At 45.1% G+C, this 27,722-nt stretch overlaps 1 protein-coding gene across 4 annotated transcripts in view; it reads left to right on the top strand.

Moving 5' to 3' along the window:
* The window catches only part of pde2a (phosphodiesterase 2A), a 541,714-nt gene that overhangs the window by 369,473 nt on the left and 144,519 nt on the right, over positions 1-27,722 (top strand). For all 4 annotated transcript variants that reach the window (XM_087988442.1, XM_087988444.1, XM_087988443.1 and 1 more), the window contains 3 exons: positions 1,522-1,563; positions 8,202-8,270; positions 12,728-12,858. In XM_087988442.1, the coding sequence (XP_087844568.1) occupies positions 1,522-1,563; positions 8,202-8,270; positions 12,728-12,858 (242 nt within the window). The remainder of the gene's footprint in view (positions 1-1,521; positions 1,564-8,201; positions 8,271-12,727; positions 12,859-27,722) is intronic.

The raw sequence follows: 27,722 nt of genomic DNA, 5'->3' as shown, positions 1-27,722 counted from the left end.
GTGGTAGGGAAGCTACTGGAGAAGATACTGAGGGATAGGATATATACCCATTTGGAAGAAAATGGGCTTATCAGTGACAGGCAGCATGGTTTTGTGCAGGGAAGGTCATGTCTTACAAACCTAATAGAATTTTTTGAAGAGGTGACAAAGTTGATTGAAGAGGGAAGGGCTATAGATGTCAAATACATGGACTTCAGTAAGGTGTTTGATAAGGTTCCCCATGGTAGGCTGATGAAGAAGGTGAAGTCGCATGAGGTCCAGGTTTAGATGGATAAAGAACTGGCTGGGCAACAGGAGACAGAGAACAGAAAACAGGAGACAGAGAGTAGTAGGGGAAGGGAGTTTCTCAAAATGGAGAAAGGTGACCAGTGGCGACCCACAGGGATCCGTGATAGGACCACAAAGGGAATTTGTGATATACATCAATGATTTGGAGGAAGGTATCGGTGGTCTGATTAGCAAGTTTGCAGATGACACTGAGATTGGTGGAGTAGCAGATAGTGAAGGGGGTTACCAGAGGATACAGCAGAATATAGATAGATTGGAGAGTTGGAAAGAGAAATGGCAGGTGGAGTTTAATCCGGGCAAATGCGAGGTGATGCATTTTGGAAGATCCAGTTCAGTAAATGGAAAAGTTCTGGGGAAAATTGATGTACAGAGAGATCTGAGTGTTCAGGTCCATTGTTCCCTGAACATAGCAATACAGGTCAGTAGAGTGGTCAGGGAGCCATCCAGCATGCTTTCCTTCATCAGACAGGGTATTGAGTACAAGAGTTGGCAGGTCATGTTCCAGTTGTATAGGACTCTGGTTTGGCCGCATTTGGAATACTGCGTACAATTCTGGTCACCGCATTACCAAAAGGATGTGGATGCTTTGGAGAGGGTGCAGAGGAGGTTCACCAGGATGTTGCCTGGTATGGAGGGTGCTAGCTATGAGGAGAGGTTGAGTAGATTAGGATTATTTTCATTAGCGAGATGGAGGTTGAGGGGGAACCTGATTGCGGCTTACAAAATCATGAGAGGTGCAGACAGGGTGGATAGCAAGAAATGTCTTCCCAGAGTGGGGGACTCAATTACCAGGCGTCACGAGTTCAAGGTGAGAGAGGAAAGGCTTAGGGGAGTTATATGTGGAAAGTTCTTTATCCAGAGGGTGGTGGGTGCCTGGAATGCGTTGCCAGCGGAGGTGGTAGGGGCAGGAACGATAGCATCATTTAAGATGTATCTGGACAGATTCATGAATGGGCAGGGAGCAGAGGGATACAGATCCTTAGAAAATAGGTGACAGGTTTGGACAGAGGATCTGGATCAGCGCAGGCTTGGAGGGCAGTAGGGCCTGTTTCTGTGCTGTAGTGTTCTTTGTTCATAACCTCCTCCCTACCTTTCTAATATTTCCTCATTGATAAAATTCTCCAATCTTAGTAACCTGTGTGTTAATCGATCAGCTCCTTCCTGTAACATGGTGACCATATCACTTTCTGGATAAAGGTTTTAACTTGTTCATTCTGATTCTCTTTCTGACAGGTTGTTGGAGACAAAGTCCTGGAGGAAGAGATTATTTTTCCGGTGAGTTCTTGTGTACTATTGCACCTGAGTGACACTTGAATTCACTGCTGTCTCAGGTCCTGTACTGTTGAAGAACATGCCTTTGTTACTCCCAGACCTGTCCTTTCCAGCACCCGACTGCATGGTCTCCTCAATCCTCCCTTCTATAAACATTCATTCACTCATCCGAAACTCTGCTGCCTGTGTTTTGATGTGATGCAGAGGTGCTGGTGTTGGATTCGGTGGACAATGACAGAAGTCACGCAACACCAGGTTATATCCAACAGGTTTATTTTCAATTACAACCTTTGTCAGATGAAGTGGAGGGAAGCACTCAGGCGCTGACGAAGGAGTAGTGCTCTGAAAGCCTGTGATTTTAAATAAACCAGCTGGAGTATAACCTGGTGTAGTGTGACTTCTGACTGTCTTTTGACTTGCATTAGATCAAATTCCTTCATCATCCCTTGTACATTCTCAGCTACTATACCCTTCAGTTAAGCAACATCATGACTTTAAAATTCACACCCTTGTTTTCCAATTCCTCCATCGCCTCTCTGCATCCTTCCTAATCTCTGTCTCTCCTCCAGTCCCACAACCCTCCAAAGTATCTGCACTTCCCAATCACCATCCCTCTTTCATTGGTATCTGTGTTGCCTGGGCTCCAAGTTCTGGAATTCCTTGCTGTGTTTTCGTATCGAGAGAGAGGATGATGAGACGCTGCTGTAAGATTACTGAGGAAGTTGGAGATATTCTGTGGAGATGTACCTGGATGTACAACATCCGTGAGATATAATGTAAACGTGGGAGAGTCAGGATGGGACTAACTGAGTTTGGGATTATGGTCAGCATGAACTGGATGAACCAAAGGGTCTGTTTCTGTGCTGTATGACTCTATGACTCTATAACAACTTTCTCTCCTGAGCCCAGAGAGAGAGAAGCACAAGCTGATGTGTGAACAGAGATTCAGTGTGTTCAGCCACCGTTATGAACTCTGGTTTTCAAACAGCTTTTTCTCATTTCAGTCCCCAGTTTTGAAAAGCACAAAATCAAAAGATTACACTCTCTAACCCTCTCTGCCTCTGTACACCTCTCTCTCCAAATCTTCTCTGATCAGGCTGTCTGTCGTGTGAGCAGATTTTTTTTAACAGCAGAATAATATTCAAGTAATGTACCTTTGGATGCTTCCATCTGAAGCTGCTATATTAATAAACATTGTTGTTACATGCAAAACATGCCTCAGTTCCAAGGGAATTTGTCTCCCTTGTGCTGAACAAGTGCATTATTTGCAGTTCAGCGGGTGTTGCAGTCAACAGTTCTATGTCAACCCTTAGAATCCCTACAGTGTGGAAGCAGGTCATTTGGCCCATCGAGTTCACACTGACCCTCCAAAGAGCAACCTACCCCTTCCCTAACTTATCCCTGTAACCCTGCATTTCCCTTGGCTAACCCACCTAGCCTGGACACTATCGGGCAATTTAGCCTGGCCAACCCACTTAAACCTGCACATCTTTGGACTGTGGGAGGAAACCGGAGCACCCAGGGGTAGCACAGGCAGACGCAGGGAGAATGTGCAAACTCTGCACAGTTATTATCAAAGGCTGGGATTGAACCTGGGTCCCAAACAATGTGAGGCAGCAGTGCTAACCACTGAGTATGTGTTCCATATATCACAGGATGTAAGTTTCATGTTGAAGTAGCTATTTTGAAGTTTATAACCAGCGCAATTTAAGCAGGTACAATATCACGGAATTACACATCTAATCTTGGGGTGCTCTGTGCTAAGTGATGTCACTCATTGTGTATACAGAACAGACTGACTGAAGGGTAATGGAGCGTTGCTACATCTATCTCCTTCTTCAAACCATTCAATGTTTTAGCTTCAGTTTTCTGTGGCAGAGAAATCCATAGGCTCCCCACCCTCTGTAGCTCTAGCCACAGGGACAGGATGGCTCTGCGTGGGATGCTATTCGGATGGTCGGTGTAGACCCAAAAGGCCAATGAACAGCTTCCACACTTTCAGTGGATTCTATGAAAACACTCAACGAGATATTTCTCCTCATCTCAGTCCAACATGACTTCCTCTGTATCCTTGGACTGTGACCCCTGATTCTGACCTCCCCAGTCATTGGGAACATCCCTCCTGCATTTACCCCTGTCTGGTTCTGTTATAATATTATCAATTTCAGACAGACGGTGGACAGGCCTTGAGGAGATTGGAGCTGAGTTACTGGCTGCAGGCTTCCTAGCCTCTGACCTGCTGTTGTAGCCACTGTGTTTATATAACAAGTCAGGATTAATCAACTGATATTGGAGCACCAGGAGCAGTCAGTTTACATGGTATATTATATTAATTGTATTTAGCAGAGGCTGTGACATCATGTAGATCCAACATTTGTACTGCGTAACACGAATGCTAATTGAAATTGTTGATTTGCCACACTCATAATTAGCCACATTTGAACAGGCCAGACTGCATTCTTCCATCTGCAGGTTTTGGTGTAAGGAACAGCACAAGTGTTGGAAAAGTGAGTACATTCACTTCCTTCTTCCCAGTCATTAAACACTTGCAGTCCCAGGATACATCCCTGTGGAACCCCACTGGTTACAGGTCACTATCCTGAAAAAGAACCCCTAATTCCCAATCCTGCTGTTTCCTACCCAATAGCCAATTCTCCAACCATGCCAATGTTTTACCTGCAATTCTTATCTTGCGACTGAACCCTTTGTAGGCACATTGTCAACCAACTTCTGGTCATCCAAACATAACACAGAGAGTCATTAAGTCATAGAGATGTACAGCATAGAAACAGATCTTTCAGTCCAACTTGTCCATCCCAATCAGATATCCTAACCTAATCTAATCCCATTTGCCTGCATTTGGCCCATATCCCTTCAAACCCTTCCTATTCATATACCCATCCAGATGCATTTTAAATGTTGCAATTGTACTACCCTCCACCACTTCCTCTGGCAGCTCATTCCATACATCTACAGGTTCCCCTCTCTATACACTGGTTGAGAATTCTTAGAAAAACTTGAATGAATAAGTTAGACATGATTTCCCTTTCATGAAACCATGCTGACATTATCACTACACTTCGAATCCAGGTCGCTGAAAGTGCAGGCTGATAAAAGTCATAAATATTCACGAAGTCAGCATCGTATGAACTGAGAGATCTCAGATGACTGTGGGGTTTGAGGGTATATGGAGTGTGGAAGAACTTTTAAAAGAAAGAACGTAGGAGCAGGATGGAGTAACCTATGGCCCCAGGATTGCCCTGGTACGTCCCTGACCAGTCTGCAGGACAAGCTAGAAAAGCAAAACACCCAGGTGTTAGATCAGAGAGTCCTCAGAACGCAGCTGTAACTAAAGGCAAAACCCTCCTGAGGTTGGAATTGGGAAACAGACACCAACATTACTGGAGAAACTCAGCAGGTCTGGCAGCATCTGTGAGGATATTGCACTCAAAACATTAACTCTGCTTCTCTCTCCACGGATGCTGCCAGACCTGCTGGGTTTCTCCAGCAATTCTGGTGTTTCTTTCACAAAACAGAGCCGATGCTTTCATCTTGAATCTCTGTGAGCCCTTTCATTCGTTTGTGAGTAAGGGATGGCCAGGTAGAGGTAATGCTGAACTTGTACAAGACACCTGGTGGACCTCAGCTGGAGGGTTGGGTGCAGCGGTGGGCGCCACGTTACAGGAAAGATGGGAACGCGTTGGAGAGCGCGGTTTACAGGAATGATTCCAGGGATGAGAAACCTCCAAGATGAGGATAGATCGACGACGGTGGGGACTGTTCCCCTTGGAGAAGAGACGGCAGAGAGGACTTTTGATAGAAGTTTTCAAAATCACGAGCTGTAAAAGAAATAAGAATGACAGGAGCATAGATTTAAAGTGATGTTCAAGTGAAGCAAGGGTGATGTGAGAAAAGTGTTTTTCACTCTGTGGAAGTTAGGGTATGGAACACATTGCCTGGAAATGTGGTGGAGGCAGGTTCAATTGAGGCTTTCAAGAGGGGCATTGGATGGTTATTTCAATAGAAATGGTGTGCAGGGACATTGGGAAAGGCAGGAGATTGGCACAAGATAATAGAAGCAGTGCAGGCGTGATGGGCTGAATAGCCTTCTTTTGCATTATGATAATTCTGTGATTCTGGGATAGAATTGAATCTCCAACGAGATGCCAAATCAGATTTGATGGCCTTAAAGTGAAAAAAAAACACTGTACATATTTTTCATCAACCTGTTTAGGGATTTTTAAAATTTATTTGATGGAATTGGGCATCACTGGCTGGGCCCAGCATTGATAGCCCATCCCTAGTTGCCCTTGTGAAGGTGGGGGTGAGCTGCCTTCTTGAACCGCTGCAGTCCATGTGCTGTAGGTAGACCCACAATGCCCTTAGGGAGGGAATTCCAGGACTTTGACCCAATGACAGTGAAGGAATGGCGATATATTTCCAAGATCAGGATGGGGAGTGGCTTGGAGGGGAACGTGCAGGGGGTGGCGTTCCCATTTACCTGCTGCTCTTGTCCTTCTAGATGGAAGTGGTCGTGGGTTTTGAAGGTGCTGTCTGAGGGTCTTTGGTGAATTTCTGCAGGGCATCTTGTGGATGGTACACACTGCAGCTACTGAGCGACGGTGGGGGGGGATCGAATGTTTGTGGATGTGGTGCCAAACAAGCGGTTGCTTTGTCCTGGATGGTGTCGAGCTTCTTGAGTGTTGTTGGAGCTGCACCCATCCAGGGCAAGTGGGGAGTATTCCATCACACTCCGGATTTGTGCCTTGTAGATGGTGGGACTGGGTTTGGGGAGTCAGGAGGTGTGTTATTCGCCACAGGATTCCTAGTCTCTGACCTGCTCTTGTAGCCACTGTGTTTACACACATTGGGAACAGGTGTGACTTGAGACCAAGCTTCCTCACCCAGAGGTGGGGACACTACCACTGTGCGAAAGTGCCCAATTTACTGTTTGTGCTCACTTTTAAAAGGGATTAAAAGGAAACTGTGTCTTGGCTATAGAAGAAATGCCGTGTTGATTGCTGGGTTGGTAGAATCGTTGCCTATGGGGAGATTGAGTTGGTTAGGGACAAAAGCAGAAATCGCTGGAGAAGCTCAGCAGGTCTGGCAGCACCTCTGGAGAGAGAAACAGAGTTAATGTTTCAAGTCCAGTGAGCTTTCTTTGGACCCGAAACGTTAACCCTGTTTTCTGTCCACAGATGCTGCCAGACCTGCTGAGTTTCTCCAGCGACTTTGGTTTTTGTTTCCAATCTGAGCATCCACACCTGTTTGATTTTTGTGTCGTCGGTCAGGTTTGTGTTCACTGGGGGGTTCGGAAGAATGAGTGGGTATTCTCACCGAAGCCTATAACATTCTAGCAGGGTTAGGCAGGTTGGCTTCAGCAAGGATATTCCCAGTGGTTGGGGGACAGTCCAGAACCAGGGGTCATAGTTTAAGGAAAAGGGGTAAACCTTTTAGGACTGAGCTGAGGAGAAGTGAGTAGGGAGTCTGTGGAATTCTCTGCCCAACGTTGTTGAGGTCAAAACATTGTGTTTTCAAGTAGGAGTTAGATATAGTTCTTGTGGCTGAAGGGATGAAGGGATATTGGGGGAGGGTAGTGTTAAGACGGACCCGCGGGGTCCCGTCTTTGCGTGTTCTTTCGGAAGGAGAGACTCACACTGGCAACTATGGTTAGACGCAGACAGCAGTTTATTCACAGAATCTTAACTGGTACAACGAATCTACAAGCATGCATTCGTTGGAGAAGGCGTTCTCCCTTCTCGTTCAAACTTGACACAATTATACTCCGCGCTGCCTGGAGTCCCCGGTCAGTTCGCCTTCCCCATTGGTCCATTTCATCTGCGCGCGCTGGGGATCCGTCCTCCTATTGGCCGCATCGAAGTGCCTGTCCAGCTCCTGCTGTGCTTGACAATGGCTCAGCCATCCCTGGGAGCGGTTCCGATCCCGTATTCAATAGTTCATTGTGTCTAGGAATTACTATGCGTCTGACAGGCTAGCCATTTTCAATAGTTTCAGTTTAACTAAATTGACAATTACACTTATCAACTTTAGACTTAAATAGAGCCATTCACACTTAACAGTTACAGGTTCCGATAGAGCAATTCACACTTGTCTAACAGTTACAGATTCCGATCGGTTTCTTTATTAATCCCGAGTTTCGATGGGGCAATTGATACTGGCTGGTATTTACAGGCTCCAAGATTTAATTAACATTATGCATATCCCTTACAAGCTCCAGCCAGGAAGTCATGCAGTCGCCAGCAGCAGCTCGCTTGGCTATTGTTAACCATTTCAGGGCTAGAAGTGTCTGTTGCAGAACTAGTGTCACCCTCCCTAGCCCTACATTAAACACCCCAGTGAAATCTCCCCAATATTATGAGGGTACTCAGCTCAATGGTCAGCTGTCACCATATTGAATGGTGCAGCACGCTCGAGGGGTCAAATGGCCTACTCCTGCTCCTGTCTTTTATGTTTCAGTGTGGACGTTTGACCAGGGGATTCTGTTCTGCGTCAATGAATGCAGAGGGACCCACACTTCTGTGGGAAGTCTTATAGCTGGTGCACTGACAGTGAGCCAAACTGGCAAGGGAAACCGCTCCCAACACAGTTGCTCTGAATCTCCTCTGCTTTCTGTCTTTCAGCTGTCGTTTTCTGATTTTGAACAGTCGGAGAAAGATAGTAAATCGATGACCTTGAATGACATCACAGCGGTGAGTGTCGCCTGATCTTCCGTGTTTGTTTCAACATGTTTTCTCATGGATTTGTTCACATGTGGGACAGGGGGCATCACGAGCTGGGCCAGCATTTATTTCCTAATTCTTACTTTAACTGCGCTTGAGAAGTTGGGGCTGCAGCCCGCGTGCTGTGGGTAGACCCACGATGCCCTGAGGGAGGGAATTCCAGGATTTTGACCCAGTGACAGTGAAGGAACGTCAATATATTTCCAAGTCAGGATAGTGAGTGGCTTGGAGGGGAACTTGCAGGGGGGTGGTGTTCCCATGTATCTGCTGCCCCTTGACCTTCAAGATGATGAAGCCTGCACGTTTGGAAGGTGCTGTGGATCTTGGTGTGACCATGACAAGACAATGGAGTCAAGGCAGGCGGATGGAGTTGAGATCTGCCAATATAGTTGAAGGATGGAACAAATTTGATGGGTTGAATGGCCTCCAGGTACACTCATGTTCCCAAAACTAAAGAAGAGATGCAGGTGTCCTCAATCAATGGCCATCCTCACCCAATGTCATTGGAAATTGATTACGTGAGCAATACTGCTGTGCTGTTTTAGGCAGCTTGCTGTCTGCAAATTGAGTTTTTAAAAATTCGTTAATGGGATGTGGTCCTTGATCTGGGTTACTTCAGACAAGAGTCAACCAAACATTGCTTGCTGTGGGTCTGGAGACACATGTAGGCAAGACCAGGTAAGGATGGCAGATTTTCTTCGTGAAAGGGCATTAGTGAAGCAGATGGGAATGTCTAACACTTAACTGGCAGCTTAATGTTCCAGGATACACATGCTACAGGAAGGATAGAAAGGGAGGCAAGAGAGGAGGGGGAGTGGCATTTCTGATAAAATATAGCATTACAGCTGTGCTGAGGGAGGATATTCCTGGAAATACATCCAGGGAAGTTATTTGGGTGGAACTGAGAAATAAGAAAGGGATGATCACCTTATTGGGATTGTATTATAGACCCCCTAATAGTCAGCAGGAAATTGAGAAACAAACTTGTAAGGAGATCTCAGCTATCTGTATGAAAAATAGGGTGGTTATGGTAGAGGATTTTAACTTTCCAAATATCGACTGGGACTGCCATAGTGTTAAAGGTTTAGATGGAGAGGAATTTCTTAAGTGTGTACAAGACAATTTTCTGATTCAGTATGTGGATGTACCTACGAGAGAAGGTGCAAAACTTGACCTACTCTTGGGAAATAAGGCAGGGCAGGTAACTTAGGTGTCAGTGGGGGAGCACTTTGGGGCCAGCGACCATAATTCTATTAGATTTAAAATAGTGCTGGAAAAGGATAGACCAGATCTAAAAGTTGAAGTTCTAAATTGGAGAAAGGCCAATTTTGACGGTATTAGGCAAGAACTTTCAAAAACTGATTGGGGGCAGATGTTTGCAGGTAAAGGGACGGCTGGAAAATGGGAAGCCTTCAGAAATGAGATAAGGAGAATCCAGAGAAAGTATATTCCTGTCAGGGTGAAAGGGAAGGCTGGTAGATGTAGGGAATGCTGGATGACGAAAGAAATTGAGGGTATGGTTAAGAAAAAGAAGGAAGCATATGTCAGGTATGGACAGGATAGATCGAGTGAATCCTTAGAAGAGTATAAAGGCAGTAGGAGTATACTTAAGAGGGAAATCAGGAGGGCAAAACGGGGACATGAGATAGCTTTGGCAAATAGAGTTAAGGAGAATCCAAAGGGTTTTTACAAATATACTAAGGACAAAAGGGTAACTAGGGAGAGAATAGGGCTGAAAATGTGTTGGTGGAAAAGCGCAGCAGGTCAGGCAGCATCCAAGGAGCAGGAGAATAGGGGCCCCTCAAAGATCAGCAAGGCAGCCTTTGTGTAGAGCCGCAGAAGATGGGGGAGATACCAAATGAGTATTTTGCATCAGTATTTATTGTGGAAAAGAATATGGAAGATACAGACTGTAGGGAAATAGATGGTGACAACTTGCAAAATGTCCATATTACAGAAATGGAAGTGCTGGATGCCTTGAAAGGGGTAAAGGTGGATAAATCCTCAGGACCTGATCAGGTGTACCCTAGAACTCTGTGGGAAGCTAGAGAAGTGATTGCTGGGCCTCTTGCTGAGATATTTGTATTATCGATAGTCACAGGTGAGGTGCCGGAAGACTGGAGGTTGGCTAATGTGGTGCCACTGTTTAAGAAGGGTGGTAAGGACAAGCCAGTGAACTATAGACCGGTGAGCCTGACGTCAGTGGCGGACAAGTTGTTGGAGGGAATCCTGAGGGACAGAATATACATATATTTGGAAAGGCAAGGACTGATTAGGGATAGTCAACATGGCTTTGTGTGTGGGAAATCATGTCTCACAAACTTGATTGAGTTTTTTGAGGAAGTAATGAAGAGGATTGATGAGGGCAGAGTGGTAGATGTGATCTATATGGACTTCAGTAAGGCGTTCGACAAGGTTCCCCATGGGAGACTGATTAGCAAGGTTAGATCTCATGGAATACAGGGACAACTAACCATTTGGATACAGAACTGGCTCAAAGGTAGAAGACAGAGGGTGGTGGTGGAGGGTTGTTTTTCAGACTGGAGGCCTGTGACCAGTGGAGTGCCACAAGGATCGGTGCTGGGTCCTCTACGTTTTGTCATTTACATTTGATTTGGATGTGAGCATAAGAGGTACAGTTAGTAAGTTTGCAGATGACACCAAAATTGGAGGTGTAGTGGACAGCGAAGAGGGTTACCTCAGATTACAACAGGATCTGGACCAGACGGGCCAATGGGCTGAGAAGTGACAGATGGAGTTTAATTCAGATAAATGCGAGGTGTTGCATTTTGGGAAAGCAAATGTTAGCAGGACTTATACACTTAATGGTAAGGTCCTCGGGAGTGTTGCTGAACAAAAAGACCTTGGAGTGCAGGTTTCTACCTCCTTGAAAGTGGAGTCGCAGGTAGATAGGATAGTGAAGAAGGCATTTAGTATACTTTCCTTTATTGGTTAGAGTACTGAGTACAGGAGTTGGGAGGTCATGTTGCGGCTGTACAGGACATTGGTTAGGCCACTGTTGGAATATTGCGTGCAATTCTGGTCTCCTTCCTATCGGAAAGATGTTGTGAAACTTGAAAGGGTTCAGAAAAGATTTACACAGATGTTAACAGGGTTGGAGGATTTAAGCTACAGGGAGAGGCTAAACAGGCTGGGGCTGTTTTCCCTGGAGCATCAGAGGCTGAGGGGTGACCTTATTGAGGTTTACAAAATTATGAGGGGCATGGATAGGGTAAATAGACAAAGTCTTTTCCCTGGGGTCAGGGAGTCCAGAACTAGAGGGCTTAGATTTAGGGTGAGAGGGAAAAGATATAAAAGAGACCTAAGGGGCAACTTTTTCACGCAGAGGGTGGTACGTGTATGGAATGAGCTGCCAGAGGAAGTGGTGGAGGCTGGTACAATGGCAACATTTAAGAGGCATTTGGATGGGTATATAAATAGGAAGGGTTTGGAGGGATATGGGCCGGGTGCTGGCAGGTGGGACTAGATTGGATTGGGATATCTGGTCAGCATGGACGGGTTGGACCGAAGGGTCTGTTTCCATGCTATACATCTCTATGACTCTAACGAGCTTCTAATTCCAAGTTATTTTTTAATATCTTGAATTTGGACCTGTGTTCTGAGAGGATTAGCCTGCACCTGACTGATGTTTAATTCCATGACAGTCCCACTACTCCACCATCGGACCGTTATGAGAGCAACTACACTTGCAGCATCGTCCTTTGTGACCTACTGTGTTTGCAAAATCTGTGATAGCAATGGGAGCTGTTTTCTGTCTATGTTCTCTCTTTATTCCTCAATCTCTCTCTTTTTCTTTTACACTCATCCCCTTTTCCTCACCTTCTTTCTCCCTCTCAATTCCTTCGTAGTCTACCTTCATTCTCTTTCACTTTTTTCTCGTTGACTTGCTCGATCTCTTTCTTTTTTCCTTTCTTTGTCCCTGCCTTGTTTTTATCTCTTTTCCCTTCTCTTTTTCTGTCCTTTTCTATCTCCCATTTTCTTGCTCCCCTCCTCTTCTTTTTGTTTCTCTTCCTTCCTTATTTATTCTCTGTCTTTCTCTCCTTTTTTTCCCCCTCTGTCACTACAGTTCTTTCTTTCCCTCTTTCTCTCTCTCATTCCCTTTTTCTATTTCTCTCTTTCTCTACTTCTTCCCCTCTTCTTTCTCTCCTTTTTCTTTTTTCTTTATCTCTCTCTTTCTCTTTTTCTCTTTTTTCTGTTTCCCTTTTTTCCCCTTTCTCTCTTTCTCTCATTATTTTTCTCCGTCTTTCTCTCCTTTTTCTTTCTTACTCTCCCTCTTTCTTGTCTTTTCTCTCTTTCTAATTTTCTTTCTCTTTTTCTTTCATTTCTATTCTTTTTCCCCTGTTTTTCTCTCTCTCTTTTTCTCTGTGTCTTTCTTTCTTTCACGTTTCTTTCCAATCTTGTTTCAGGAGCAGCACCGTCAGCTCAACAACATCCTAGGGTTTGAGGTTTACTCCATGTTGTGTGTCCCTGTCATCTCTAAAGCAACTGCACAGGTAGTCGCCATGGGCTGTGCATTTAACAAGCGATCAGGCCATTAGTGAGTACAACGTCGCAATTGAAATGTTTAATGAGGCCTTAAAAAAAAACACATGCAACCAAAACATTTGGGTTAATTTTTTACAAGCAGTGGAATTGAAAAGCTGGAAGTCGATGACAATATTGTACTTAGCTTGGCCAGAGGCCCCTGGGGAACGAACCCCCCCATATTAACAGAAAGGAGGAAGGATCACTGGAGAAGGCTCAGTGCGATCTCCATTCAAACGATGGGGAAAGGGTCACACTAGGTCCCTACTAGCCCCCTCCTTCCAGCCTATTATGAGTGGCCCACCTCAGGAAGCTGGTACAGGTTTGGAGGAGGCAGTTCAGCCCATTCGGATTATGCTGTACCACAGTTGGCTACCATGGGATATTCTGCCTCCAACCCCTCTACTGAGCCAATCCCTTTATTCCCTGTCAGCACCACCCCTCCCTACTCCCCCAGCAATATATTTATAAATAATCATTGTACTTGATGCCAGCCTGACACCTGTAGTGGGAATACTGATGGAGGCCTTAATATGGGATAAGGTAAATATACTCTTACAGAAAAGTAAATTAATACAAGGCAGCCAACGTGGCTTTGTCAAGGGCAGATCATGTCTGAAAAATGTAATTGCATTTTTTGAGGAGGTGACACAGGCAGTGGATGAGGCTCGTGCTGTGGATGTTGTACATTCAGACTTTCAGAGAATATTTGATGCGATACCATAGGCAGGTTGATTAGCAAATTAGAAATCTTTGGGATTGATGGGTCCTTGGGAGCTTGGGTTAGAAGTTGGCTGGAGGGGCATAATGGAGGATAGGTATCGCTGGGACATTTCTCTGATTGGAGACAAGTTGGAAATGGTGTTTCCCAGGCACCGGTGCTGGGACCCTTGCTTTTTCTGATTTATATAAATGGGTTAGAGATTGAAGGCAAAATCTCTAAATTTGCAGGTGACACTGAACTAGGGAGAATAGTGAATTGTGAGGATGATGCTGAGCAGCTTTTGTGGGCCATTGACAAGTCAGCCAATGGGCAGATTCATGGCAGATGGATTTCAATGCAGAGAAATGTGAGGTGAAAGAAACACAGAGAGATAACACAGGGGAGCATAGGAGCAGAGGGACCTCCAGGTTCATGGGCATGATTCTCTGAAGGTGGTCAGGCAAGTTGAAACAGTTAAGAAGGTTTATAGGATCATTGAGTTTACAAATTGAGGCATAGCGTATAAAAGCAAGGACGTGATGCTACAACTTCACAAATCATTGGTCAGACCATATTTGGAGTACTGTGATCTGTTCTGGGCATCTTATTAAGGAAGAATGTTACAGCCCTGGAGAGCATACAAAGGAGATTTACCAGAATGATAGCATGAATGAGTTAGCTACAAGGAAAGATAAGAGAGACTGGACTTATTCCCTTTTGGAGCAGAGAAGATTAAGAGGTGACCCTATTGAGGTGTTCAAAATTATAAATAGGTTTGGCAGGGTAAAGGAAAAGATATTGTTTCCACTGGGTGGTATGTCAGTAACTAGGGGTCACAATTTCAGGATTGTCAACGAGAGTGCTCGGAGTGAGATGAGGGGAAACCTCTTCACTCGGGGAGTTCTGAGGATTTGGAACACATTGCCTGGGAGAGGTGGATCCCATTGGAGGAAACTGGATATATATATAGGAAAGGGACACCGTTACAGGGTTACAGAATAGGGCTGGAGAGTCAAACTAGCTGGAGAGCTCCTTCAGGAGCCAGTACAGATATGATAGGTCAAATGGCCTTCTGCACCGCATAATTCTATGATTCAATGTTTCTATAAAAGCATCCAATGGAAAAGGGTGCAGCAGTGTAAGTCAGGGAAACTCAATGGGCCAGAGAGGAGCACTGACCTCTACAACCCCCTCCCAAAAACTCTGTCACTTCTCTATCCAACTTTGAGATAATGCTCTCCAGATTACAGACAATTTCCTGTGGGATCACAGACTAAGGATATTGGGTAGCCCATTTAGGACTGAGATGTGAAGAAATGTCTTCACTCAGAGAGTGGGGAGCCTGGGGAATTCTCTAACTTAGAAAGCAGTTGAGACCAAAACATTGAATGTTCTCAAGAAGGAGTTAGATATGGTTCTTAGGGTCAAAGGGTTCAAAGGGTTTGGGGAACAGGAGTCTGTGTTGGATGACCAGCCATGATTATTTTGAATGGTGGAGCAGGCTCGAAGGGCTGAATGGCCTACTCAGTGTTTCACTGTTGGGAGGAAAAACCAAACTCATTCGAAAAAAAGTTGTGTGTGATTTCCTGTGAGTGTTTATTCATGTTAGCAAACTGGTCGACAAACACCCTCAACTCTGGTAAAGGACAGAGCGGAAATGGGGGGTTCTGGGAGGAAGGTCACACTAGGTAACCAGTGTCAGTGACTGGGGGAGGGCTGGGGGATGTGGCATATTATGTGATGAGATTTATACTCAACCAATGATGAGTGCAATGGAGCAAGGTTTGCGGACTTGGGATCGCTTACATCATTATGGGTATCCCCCTTTTTCTCACTCATTCGTTGGATGTAGGCATCACAGGCTGGGCCCCATTTATTGCCCCATCCCCAGTTGCCCTTGAGAAACATCAATGATAGGAGCAGGAGTAGCCATTCGGCCCTTCGAGCCTGCTTCACCATTCAATATGACCATCACTGACCATTGAGCTCACCACTTGCATCCTGCCCTGCCCCCAATATTCCATGATCCCTTTAGTCACAAGAGTGTTCCGACACGGGGTAAACCCCTCTGCTCATTTAAACCTGACGCACAGAGAAGCTCACCTTGTGCCGTAATCTGTTACATTTTGAGAGGCAAAGAACTATCCCAGAGGTCACTACTTAAAGTCAAAATTAACAATGTTATTCTTTAAGTCCAACAGAGAATATTAAAACCAACTAGTGGGCGGAACAGTGGCACGGTGGTTAGCACTGCAGCTTCACAGCGCCAGAGACCCAGGTTCAATTCCCGCCTCAGGCGACTGTCTGTGTGGAGTTTGCACATTCTCCCTGTGTCTGCGTGGGTTTCCTCCGGGTGCTCCGGTTTCCTCCCACAGTCCAAAGATGTGCGGGTCAGGTAAACTGGCCAGGCTAAATTGCCCATAGTGTTAGGTGAAGGGGTAAATGTAGGGGATTGGGTCTGGGTGGGTGCGCTTTGGCGGGTCGGTGTGGACTGGTTGGGCCGAAGGGCCTGTTTCCACACTGTGAGTAATCTAAGTTTCACAATCTATTTACAACGCCTTTCTCTTAAACCTATCTTTTACCTCCCACTCTACAATACTAGTCCGATTTTTAAAAAAAGCCCTGATTAAGATTTACAAAACAAAAATCACCTTTAAAACCAGTCAGCTTTGTCGATTCTCCTTTGTGGATGTTCCTCTGGTCAGCTTCAATGTTCTGCTGTGCAAACTCCTTACAGACAAGTACCTTTCAGAGAACTGTTCTGCTAGCAGTCTACTTGTTGGTGTCCTTTGCAGTTGTCCCCCTAACTGTTCAAAATGTCCGGTTTTATAGCTCAAAACGTCAGATCATTTCATTGGTTTGATGTCATCCCAAACAGTAACATTCCAAATCGATTGGATTTTGGTATCTGGGGCATAATTTAAATGAATTGGTTGAATTTGAATGTTTTTGTTCCAACTATTTGTTTCAACCAAGTGTTACATTTTCACTTTGTTCCAGACGCTCTCTGTTTTCAGTCGGTCTTTGCTAGCTTTTCAACTCTCTTAAAGGTACAGTACACACCTGCACCTCCATAACACCTCCCCTCTTAAGAAAAAATGAACCATCATAATGAAAACTTGGCTTCATTTTCTTTCTCTATTCCTTAACCACATTATCATGATATACATATGACTTTAATCTAAGTTCATATTAACTTCTTCCCACATATATATAGCATTGTATAGTGTTATGAAGATATGGGTGTACTGTACCTTTAAGAAAGTTAAAAGTTAGCAGAACTACCTGACAGCACCAAGTGTTCTGAATAAGGTATAACATAACATGTGGTCCAGCAGTTCGGGTAGCTGGTTGCCTGGAGACAAAAACAAATTTGAATTAGGCCACTCAGTTTAAAATGATATCCAGAAAAAAACCAAACTCCAATTCAATTTGAATTGAGTATATTGATAATATTAAACACCAATGACATAATCCGATGCTTTGGGGTATAAGACTGGGGAAAAATTGAACAGTTGGAGGAGAACTGCCAAAAGACCAACAGATGTAGGCTGCTAGTGAGAACTCTCTGAGAGGGACCTGTCTAGAGAAGGAGGAGTTTGCACAGAGAAAAAACATCGACACTGACCCAGAGAGCAAATCTACAGAGGAAGAGACAAAGAGAAGATTCGACCACTGGCTGGTTTTGAAATTTGCATTTTCTGGTAAATCTTAATTAGAGGTTTTATCCGATGAGTATTATAGAAGGAAAAGTAAAAGATAGCTTAGAGGAAGGAGTTGTAATTTGGTTGTTAGTTAATTATTCTCTGTTATACTTGAAGATATAAAGTTGTTAGTTTATACTTTAGTTCCTGGCCTCTTGAATTTTCATAGATTACTGCATGGGATAAATCTTGCTGGTTGCTGGTTTAAATTAAACAGAAGGGTTTACCCCATGTCGTAACAATAGATACCAATCTTATCTATACGTTATCAGTTAAATCCGTGATAATGCATCTGCAATTACATTCTTAAGACCCACAACATGTACGATGTGTAAATTAAATGTCTATAGCATAAGACTCCAATGAAATAGTCTCAGATTCTTGTCTTTAAAGTGTTCTAAGAATGTAAGCGGATTGTGATCCGTGTACACAACTGTCTCCGACACATTGTTTGTGGCATACACATTAAAATGTTGTAATTCTGGATTAGGGTGCTGGAAGAGCACAGCAGTTCAGGCAGCATCCATCTCTTCCAGCACCACTAATCCAGAATCTGGTTTCCAGCATCTGCAGTCATTGTTTTTACCTCGTTGATTTTAACCCTACTGCGAATCCTCTTGCAAGGATGCCTTACTTGAAGAAGTTTTCCTCCTCTCTCTACAAGAATCTCAGGGAGTCCCTCTCCCACTACAACTCCAAGGTCATTTCCTCTGCCCTGAAGCTCTTACTTCACCAGTTTCCTCATTTCCCCTTCCCCCACCTCACCCCAGTTCCAAACTTCCAGCTCAGCACTGTCCCCATGACTTGTCCGACCTGCCTATCTCCTTTTCCACCTATCCACTCCACCCTCCTCCCGCCCCCGACCTATCACCTTCATCTCCTCCCCCACTGACCTATTGTACTCTATGCTATTTTCTCCCCACCCCCACCCTCCTCTAGCTTATCTCTCCACGCTTCAGGCTCTCTGCCTTTATTCCTGATGAAGGGCTTTTGCCCGAAACGTCGATTTTACTGCTCCTCGGATGCTGCCTTAAAATGTTGTAAGGCCAGTACCAAACTCAATAGTTTGTTTTCGATTGTGGAGTATTTCTTCTGGATGTTGAGTTTCTTTGAAAAGTAACCAACTGGCAGTTCAATCCCATCGTCACCTTCCTGAAGCAGTACAGTCCCAACTCCTATGTCACTAGCATTTTAAAAGGTTTTGTAAAGTTTGGTGTAGCTAAAACTGGTTTGGTGGTTAATATCAATTTCAAATAGTCGAATGCCCCCTGGCATGGTTCTGTGCACCCAAACTTTGTGTTCTTCTTCAGCAAATCGGTTAACGGTGTCACTACACCACTGAAGCTCGGAACAAACTTCCGGTAGAATCCGCTGAGTCCCAAAAATTGAAGCATCTCTTTCTTCGAAGTTGATCGTGAAAATTCCTCAATGGCCTTCATCTTTGCGTTCCATGGGGTTAACCTTCCATGACCAATGTTTGGTCCCAAGAACATCACCTCTGCTTTTATAATTTCAGTTTTGTTGAAGTTCATTTCCAGTTTTGCTTCTCGTAGTCATTTAAAGGGATCTGCCAACTGTACCATGTGATCTTTCCAGGACTTACTAAAGATCACTACATCGTCCAAATACACTGCACAGTTTGTTAGCCCAGCCACAACTTTGTTCATGAGTCTTTGGAATGTGGCGGGTGTGTTCTTCATTCCAAAGGCCATCACTTTAAACCGATATAGCCCATTTGGGGTGAGAAATGCAGAAATTTCTTTCGCCAGTAACCACACAGGAAGTCCAACTTGGTGATGTAACTGGCTTGTCCAACTCTACTAATACAGTCCTCCAATCTCTGTATTGGATATGAGCCTGATATTGTAATCACGTTGACCTTCTGATATTCCACGCAGAATCGTTGAGTCCTGTCCAGTTTAGGAACTAAGATGATAAGCGAACTCCACTCGCTCTGGCTCGGTTCGATGATGCCCTCGTCGAGCATGGCCTCCACCTCCATCTGGACCTGTCTGGCTTTGAAAGGATTAAGCCGATAGGGATGTTGTTGTTTTGGAGCAATATTCCCTACGTCTACTTCATGTTCATTAGCATTAGTCCTCCTCATCTGATTCTTACATATGTCCTCATTCTGCAGTAACAGACCTTTCAACTGTGTTCTATGCTCCGGAGACAGATAGCTTACTAACCTATCCCACTCCTCTTTAGTTTTTCCTTCATACTGTGACTTATTGATGTGGGATCTTGTCACCACACAGTCTGGGAAAATACCAGGATATTTCTGTTTTAACTCCTCAGTTTCTTGATCTTCCTTGGGCTTCTCCACAACAAGGGGTCTCACTCCCACCTTGGATCCTGCCAAATCATTCCCAACAACAAACTGAATTCCTGGAACTGACACTCTGTCAGTCACTCCCACTGTAACTTCCCCAGTCTTAAGTTGGCGCTCTGATCTGATCCGACATCGGGGAGCGCTACATTTTTGTCAGTGTGTCCCACAAATTAGCACACTCTCTGGAAACAGATCAGGAAAAGTGCAATACGTTCATCCCTCACTATCAGCGACTGGTTAGATCCTGTATCTCTCAAAATTATAAGTTCTTGACCTTCTCCCCCAGTTCTTTCTGAGTAAACTTTACCCACAGAGGCCAATTCTTTACAGAGATCAGCACTAACTCCATACCCAACCCCAGCCCAGGCTGTGCACTCTCCTTGACTTTTGGGGTCTCCTTTACTACCTTCACTAATGCCACTCGCTTAGCTTCTTTTACCACATCTTTTCCCACAATGCCTTTCTTTAACGACCAGCAACTGTGACTTTGTAGAACATAGAACATTGAACAATACAGCACAGAACAGGCCCTTCAGCCCTCGATGTTGCGCCGACCTGTGAACTATTCTCAGCCCATCCCCCTACACTATCCCAAAATCATCCATGTGCTTATCTAAGATTGTTTAAATCTCCCTAATGTGGCTGAGTTAACTACATTAGCAGGTAGGGCATTCCACACCCTTACCACTCTCTGCGTAAAGAACCTGCCTCTGACATCTGTCTTAAATCTATCACCCCTCAATTTGTAGTTATGCCCCCTCATACAAGCTGACATCATCATCCTCGGAAAAAGACTTTCACTGTCTACCCTATCTAATCTTGTGATCATCTTGTATGTCTCTATCAAATCCCCTCTTAGCCTTCTTCTCTCCAATGAGAACAGGTTCAAGTCTCTCAGCCTTTCCTCATAAGACCTTCCCTCCAGACCAGGCAACATCCTGGTAAATCTCCTCTGTACACTTTCCAATGCTTCCACATCCTTCCTGTAGTGGGGCAACCAGAACTGTACATAATATTCCAAGTGTGGCCGCACCAGCGTTCTGTATAGTTGCAGCATGATATTGTGGCTCCGGAACTCAATCCCTCTACGAATGAAACCTAACACACGATATGCCTTCTTACCAGCACTATCCTCCTGGGTGGCAACTTTCAGGGATCTGTGTGCATGGACTCCAAGATCCCTCTGCACATCCACACTACCAAGAATCTTTCCATCGACCCAGTACTCTGCCTTCCTGTTATTCTTCCCAAAGTGAATCACCTCACATCTATCTGCATTGAACTCCATTTGCCACCTCTCAGCCCAATTCTGCAGCTTATCCAAGTTCCCCTGCAACCTGTAACATTCTTCTACACTGTCCACTACTCCACCGACTTTAGTGTCATCTGCAAATTTACTAATCCATCCACCTATGCCTGCGTCCAAGTCATTTATAAAAATGACAAACAGCAGTGTCCCAAAACAGATCCTTGTGGCACACCACTAGTAACTGCACTCCAGGCTGAATATTTTCCATCAACCACCATTCACTGCCTTCTTTCAGAAAGCCAGTTTCTAATCCAAACTGCTCAATTACCCTCAATCCCATGCCTCTGCATTTTCTCCAACAGCCTACCATGTGGAACCTTATCAAAGGCTTTACTTATGTCCATTCAAACCACGTCAACTGCCCTACCCTCATCTACATGCTTGGTCACCTTCTCAAAAAACTCAGTTAGGTTTGTGAGACACGACCTGCCCTTGACGAAACCATGTTGACTATCTGAAATCAAATTATTGCTTGCTAGATGATTATAAATCTTATCTCTTATAATCCTTTCCAAAACCTTTCCTACAACAGAAGTAAGGCTCACTGGTCTATAATTACCTGGGTCATCTCTGCTGCCCTTCTTGAACAAGGGCACAACATTTGCAATCTTCCAGTCCTCTGGTACCAAACCTGTAGACAATGATGACTCAAATATCAAAGCCAAAGGCTGTGCTACCTCCTCCCTAGCTTCCCAGAGAATCCTCGGATAAATCCCATCCGGCCCAGGGACTGGTTTACTTTCACTCGTTCTAGAATTGATAACACCTGTTCGTAACTAACCTCGATTCTTTCTAGTTTAATATCTCATATCTCATTCATCTCCTCTACAATATTCTCCTTTTCCTGAGTGAAAACCGATGAGAAATATTCGTTTAGCACCTCTCCGATTCCCACAGGGCCCACACTCAACTTCCCACTTCTGTCTTTGACTGGCCCGATTCCTACCCTAATCATCCTTTTATTCCTCACATACCTATAGAAAGCTTTAGGGTTCTCCTTTATTCTATTTACTAAAGACTGCCTGTGTCCTCTCTTTGCTCTTTGTAGCTCTCTCTTTAAATCCTTCCGAGCTGATCTGTAACTCTCCATCACCTCATCTGAACCATCTTGCCTCATCAACACATGAGCCTCCTTCTTCTTCACAACAAGAGATGCAATTTCTGTTGTAAACCACGGTTCCCCTACCTTATCACTTTCTCCCTGCCTGACAGGGACATACCTGTCAAGGACACACAATATCTGTTCCTTAAACCAGCTCCACATTTCCACATATACACTTCCATCCGCCATCACGAAGGCCTCCAAGCCCTCCGCTTCTTCCTCTCCCACCAACCCAACCAGTACCCTTCCACTGACACCCTCCTTCGACTGACTGAACTGGTCCTCACTCTTAACAACTTTTCCTTCCAATCCTCCCACTTCCTCCAAACCAAAGGAGTAGCCATGGGCCCCAGCTATGCCTGCCTCTTCGTAGGATATGTGGAACAGTCCATTTTCTGCAGCTACACTGGCACCACCCCCCACCTTTTCCTCCGCTACACCGATGACTGTATCGGCGCTACCTCGTGCTCCCATGAGGAGGTTGAACAGTTCATCCACTTTACTAACACCTTCCACCCCGACCTCAAATTTACCTGGACTGTCTCAGACTCCTCCTCTCCATTTCTATCTCGGGCGACCGACTCAACACAGACATTTACTACAAACCGACCGACTCCCACAGCTACCTAGATTACACCTCCTCCCACCCTGCCCCCTGTAAAAACACCATCCCGTATTCCCAATTCCTTCGCCTCCGCCGCATCTGCTCCCAGGAGGACCAGTTCCAAAACTGAACAACTCAAATGGCCTCCTTCTCTGTCACAGATTCACCTGCACCTCCACACACATCATTTACTGCATCCTCTGCACCCAATGTGGCCTCCTCTATATTGGGGAGACAGGCCGCCTACTTGCGGAACGTTTCAGAGAACACCTCTGGGACACCCGCACCAACCAACCCAACCACCCCGTGGCTGAACACTTTAACTCCCCCTCCCACTCCACCAAGGACATGCAGATCCTTGGCCTCCTCCATCGCCAGACCCTGACCACACGACGCCTGGAGGAAGAGCGCCTCTTCTTCTGCCTAGGAACCCTCCAACCACACGGGATGAATGTAGATTTCTCCAGCTTCCTCATTTCCCCTCCCCCCACCTTATCTCAGTCCCAACCCCCGGATTCAGCACCGCCTTAACCTGCAATCTTCTTCCCGACCTCTCCGCCCCCACCCCCTCTCCGGCCTATCACCCTCACCCTCACCTCCTTCCACCTATCGTATTCCCAGCGCCCCTCCCCCAAATTCCCTCCCCCCCCTACCTTTTATCTCAGCCCGCTTGGCACACCAGCCTCATTCCTGAAGAAGGGCTTATGCCCGAAACATCGATTCTCCTGCTCCTCGGATGCTGCCTGACCTGCTGTGTTTTTCCAGCACCACATTTTTCAACTCCACATTTCCATTGTCTGCATCCCCTGCATTTTGCTACCCCATCCTGTGCATCCTCATTCTTGCCTAATCGCATTATAATTGCCCTTGCCCCATCGATAACTCTTGTTCTGTGGCATGTACCTAGCCCTTTCCATCGCTAAACTAAACATAACTAAATTATGGTCACTCTCTCCAAAGTGCTCACCTACCACTAAATCAAACACCTGGCCTGGTTCATTACCAAGCACCAGATCCAGTGTGTCCTCCCCTCTTGTCGGCCCTTTGACATACTGTCTCAGGGAACCCTCCTGCACACATTGGACAAAAACTGATCCATCCGACGTACTGGAGTTATAGTATTTGGGGAAGTTAAAGTCCCCCATAATGACCGTCCTGTTCCTTTCACTCCTACCCAGAATAAGTTTGCTAATCCTCTCTTCCGCCTCCCTGGAACTCTGCGGAGGCCTATAAAAAAACTCCAAGCAGTGTGGCCTCTCCACTCCTGTTTCTAACCTCAGCCCACACTACCTCAGTAAGCAAGTCCTCATCAAAAGTTCTCTCAGCCACCGTTATACTATCCTTGACTAACAAGGCCACACCTCCCCCTCTTTTACCGCCTTGCCTGTTCTTGATGAAAGATCTAAACCCTGGAACTTGCAACATCCATTCCTCACCCTGCTCTATCCATGGTTCTTTGACAATAAGATTGTTAATTAGCTCTTTCTCATGACACAACACTGAATCTAAAACAGCCTGCCCTCTCATCCTCAACATACTGGTCTAGAAAACCATTCCTAACATAATGCCAGAAACTCTACTCAACAGATTTAGTACTCAATTGGTTACCCATACTATGTGTGGATTGAAGTCACCTATGATGCCTGTGTTGGCCATGCTACATGCTTCTCTCATCCCCTGATTAACATTATGCCCCACACTATCACTATTTAGAACTCCACCCACTGCCTGCTGCCCCCTGCTGTTTCTTAGCTCCCAAACAGATTCCACACATTGTTCTTCTGACCCCAATTCTAATGTACTGATCCCATCAGCACAACTCCCCATCCTTTTCATCTTGTCTGTCCTTCCTAAATGTCAAATATCCTTGAATATTCCACTCCCATTCCTGGCCACCACGCATTCATGATTCTGCATTGGCAATTAGATCATACTCCTGCATCTCTATTAGTGCTTTTAGATTATCTGCACATCATTCTTGTTATCATTCAGGAGCATTTGCCACCCATGAATAACAGATAAACAGACATTGCTATAATGGAAATCCCCTATCCACCACGAAGGTCTTTGTGATCCAATGTGCCATCAGCAGTGAGTGTATCGGCTTATAAATGCTGCATGGATTCAAGTAGAGTACCTTTAACTGTGTCTTTTTGACAACATTCCATTTTTGAAGCATACTTGATGCTTGGTTTTGTGGCTCTTATCTTCTCATGACTCTGGCATCTTTACAATATCCTGTACCAATTTTACTTCCTTCCAAATTTAGTCACTCCTCAAGTTTCCATCCCCGGATAAGCAAGTTTAAACTCATCCCAACAGTACTAGCAAATCTCACTTGGACATTTGTCCCAGTCGAATTAGCCACGAAACGACACGACCAGCTATCCTTAGTAGCCACACACGCAGATGACAAGCAACATGAGTTCGACTGGGACACCACTACTATTATAGGACAAGCCAAACAGAGAACAGCCAGGGAATTCCTAGAGGCATGGCACTCATCCACAGATTCAATCAATAAGCACATCGACCTGGACCCAATATACCGGCCACTGCAGCGGACAGCTGGAACTGACAACTTGATTTTGAGTTTTTTGAGGGGGCAATATGATTGAAGAAGGAAATATGGTTGATGATGTTTACATCGACTTCAGTAAAACATTTGACAAGGTCCCTAATGGCAGACTAGTGCAAAGGGTGAAGTCACAAGGTATCGGGGTGAGCTGGCAAGATGGATACAGAACTGGCTTAGTCATTGGAGATAGATGGCGGCCGAAGGTTGTGACAGGGGCCAGTTTTGGGAACTCTGCTGTATGTATAAATCCATATAACTAATTTGGAGGAGAACATGGCAGGTCTACTGAGTGAGTTTGCAGACAATACAAAGATTGGTGGAGTTGCGGATAGCGAGGAGGAATTTCAGAGGATAGATCAGTTGGTGGCATAGACAGAAAACTGGCAGATAGAGTTTAATCCAGATAAACGTGAAGTGGTGCATTTTGGAAGGTCAAGTACAGGTGGAAACAAAACAGTGAATGGCAGAATTTTTTAGGAGGATTAATATGCAGAGGGATCTGGGTGTGCAGGTTATAGATCACTGAATCTGGCAGTGCAGGAAGGTAACTTTACTCACAGTGGAAACACCTGAAGCTTTTCACCTCCTTTCCACCCTCTTGGGCTTCTTCTCTATCCCGTGGTAAACACTTACCAGTGTTGTCTACTCTTTGTTACATAGTGCAGGATCTCCCCTTATCCCAACTTCTATCCCTCACAGGATGAAATTCTGGCTGGAAGCTTGTCTTATGCACCAACATGTCCCCATCTGCTAATTTCACTGCCCTTCTCACTTCCTGAACTTTCTGTTCCTCCACATGAATTCTTACCATCTCTGGAATGAGTTTTTAAACTCCTTCAGCACAATAATCTCTCTTAGAGCTTCAAAGGTCCTATCTATTTTGAAAGCATGCATCCATCGATCAAAATAACTATGCTTAATTCTTTCGAACTCAACATAGGTCTGGCTTAGTCCCTTGTTTGTTTCTGAACCGCTGTCTGTATGCTTCTGGTACCAACTCATAAGCACTTAAAACAACCTGTTTAACCTCTTCATAATCTCTTGACCCCTCATCTGACAGCGCGGCAAATACCTCACCAGCTTTGCCGACCAGTTTAGTCTGAACTAACATTTCCCATAAATCCTCAGACCACCCCATCTGCCTGACCAATATTTCAAATGAAATAAAGAAGGCTTCGACATCTTCCTCATCAAAATGTGGCAGAGGTTTGACATATTTATATATATTACTACCTTCTCTTTTAATCTCCATCCTGTTCACTTGACTTTGCTGACAAAGTCGCAACTTCTCAAGTTCAATTTCTCTCTCTTTTTGCTCACCTAAGAACCTTCTCTCTCTCTCTCCGCCCCCCCCCCCACTTTGTTTGAGTAACTCTCTTACAATTTCAGCTTTACTTCTGTCCTTGGTTAAACCCAATTCTAATCTCTTTGCTAATTCAAAACATATAGCCTTTTTTCTCCTTCTGAACTTCCTTGGCAAATTTGACAATCATCTTCAAACCCCAGAACCACTTTAACAATTTTAAGAGCCATTTCTCTCACTTTTAATTTCACCAACCGCAAATCACCGAAATTAAACACATCGTCTCACCAATGTTTTATTTAAAGATCTCGGACACTAACTTACAATGTTTAAATCTGCTGGGACTTTATCGTACCCCAGATCTATTCAAATCTGTCCAAGTCTCAGACTGGATCTATGTAAACCTATTTAAACCTCAGCGAAGAACCCCTAAAGTGTTCAAATCCTGGTGATGTGCCCCCAAACTGTTATGACACAGTGTAACCCCCTCTGCTCGGGGCAATGTTTTCACACAGAGGGTGGTACCCATATGGATGAGGCTGTCAGAGGACGTGGTGGAGGCTTGTCCTCATCCCTCCCTTACCCTTCATTCACCCCACCCCCTCAATCTGCAACTGAGCTGTGATTGGGTGAGGCTTCAGTCTGTCACTTTCCTTGCCATATCTCAATGGTACACTGGCCCTCCTGTGCTGTGATAGGCAGTAGTCTCCAGGGGGAGGTGGGGTATCCCCTCTACCCTGTCATCCTCCAACCCCCACATCCTGAGCAACTTCAGGTAATGATCAGGAATCCTGTGTGGCCTCTTCTTCCCTTAGTTCTCAATCCTGGACGTTTGTGTACTGCTCTGACAAAGACCGATTTTATTCAGATTATTTGCTTTGCTCTCATCAGGACAATTTGCAACACTTTGTAGTGTCTGAGACCAGCGTGCTGGTTGGTTAGCTAGTGGAATCTTATTGGTAGAGGCAAGCCAGAGATAATGCACCATATAGATGATGACTGACAGTTAACTGCTCAGCTTTGTTTAACGACCATTGAGAAGGGTAGCAGATACATGGGAACACCAGTCCCCCTCCAAGCCCCTCCCCATCCTGACTTGGAAACATATCACCGTCTCTTCAGTGTTGCTGGGTCAAACTCCTGGAATACCCTCCCCCAGAGCATTGTGGGTCAACGCACAGCACATGTGATGTGCCCGTCTGGGTTAGTAAGCCAGAGTGGAGAGAGGAATTTTTGAAAAAT

The sequence above is a fragment of the Chiloscyllium plagiosum genome, unplaced genomic scaffold (assembly GCF_037043375.1).
Source record: "Chiloscyllium plagiosum isolate Xiang-an unplaced genomic scaffold, Cpla_swu_hap1 HiC_scaffold_6, whole genome shotgun sequence".
NCBI lineage: Eukaryota > Metazoa > Chordata > Chondrichthyes > Orectolobiformes > Hemiscylliidae > Chiloscyllium > Chiloscyllium plagiosum.
Note: the sequence above shows the minus strand (reverse complement) of the source record. Positions and strands in the feature narration are given on the sequence as shown.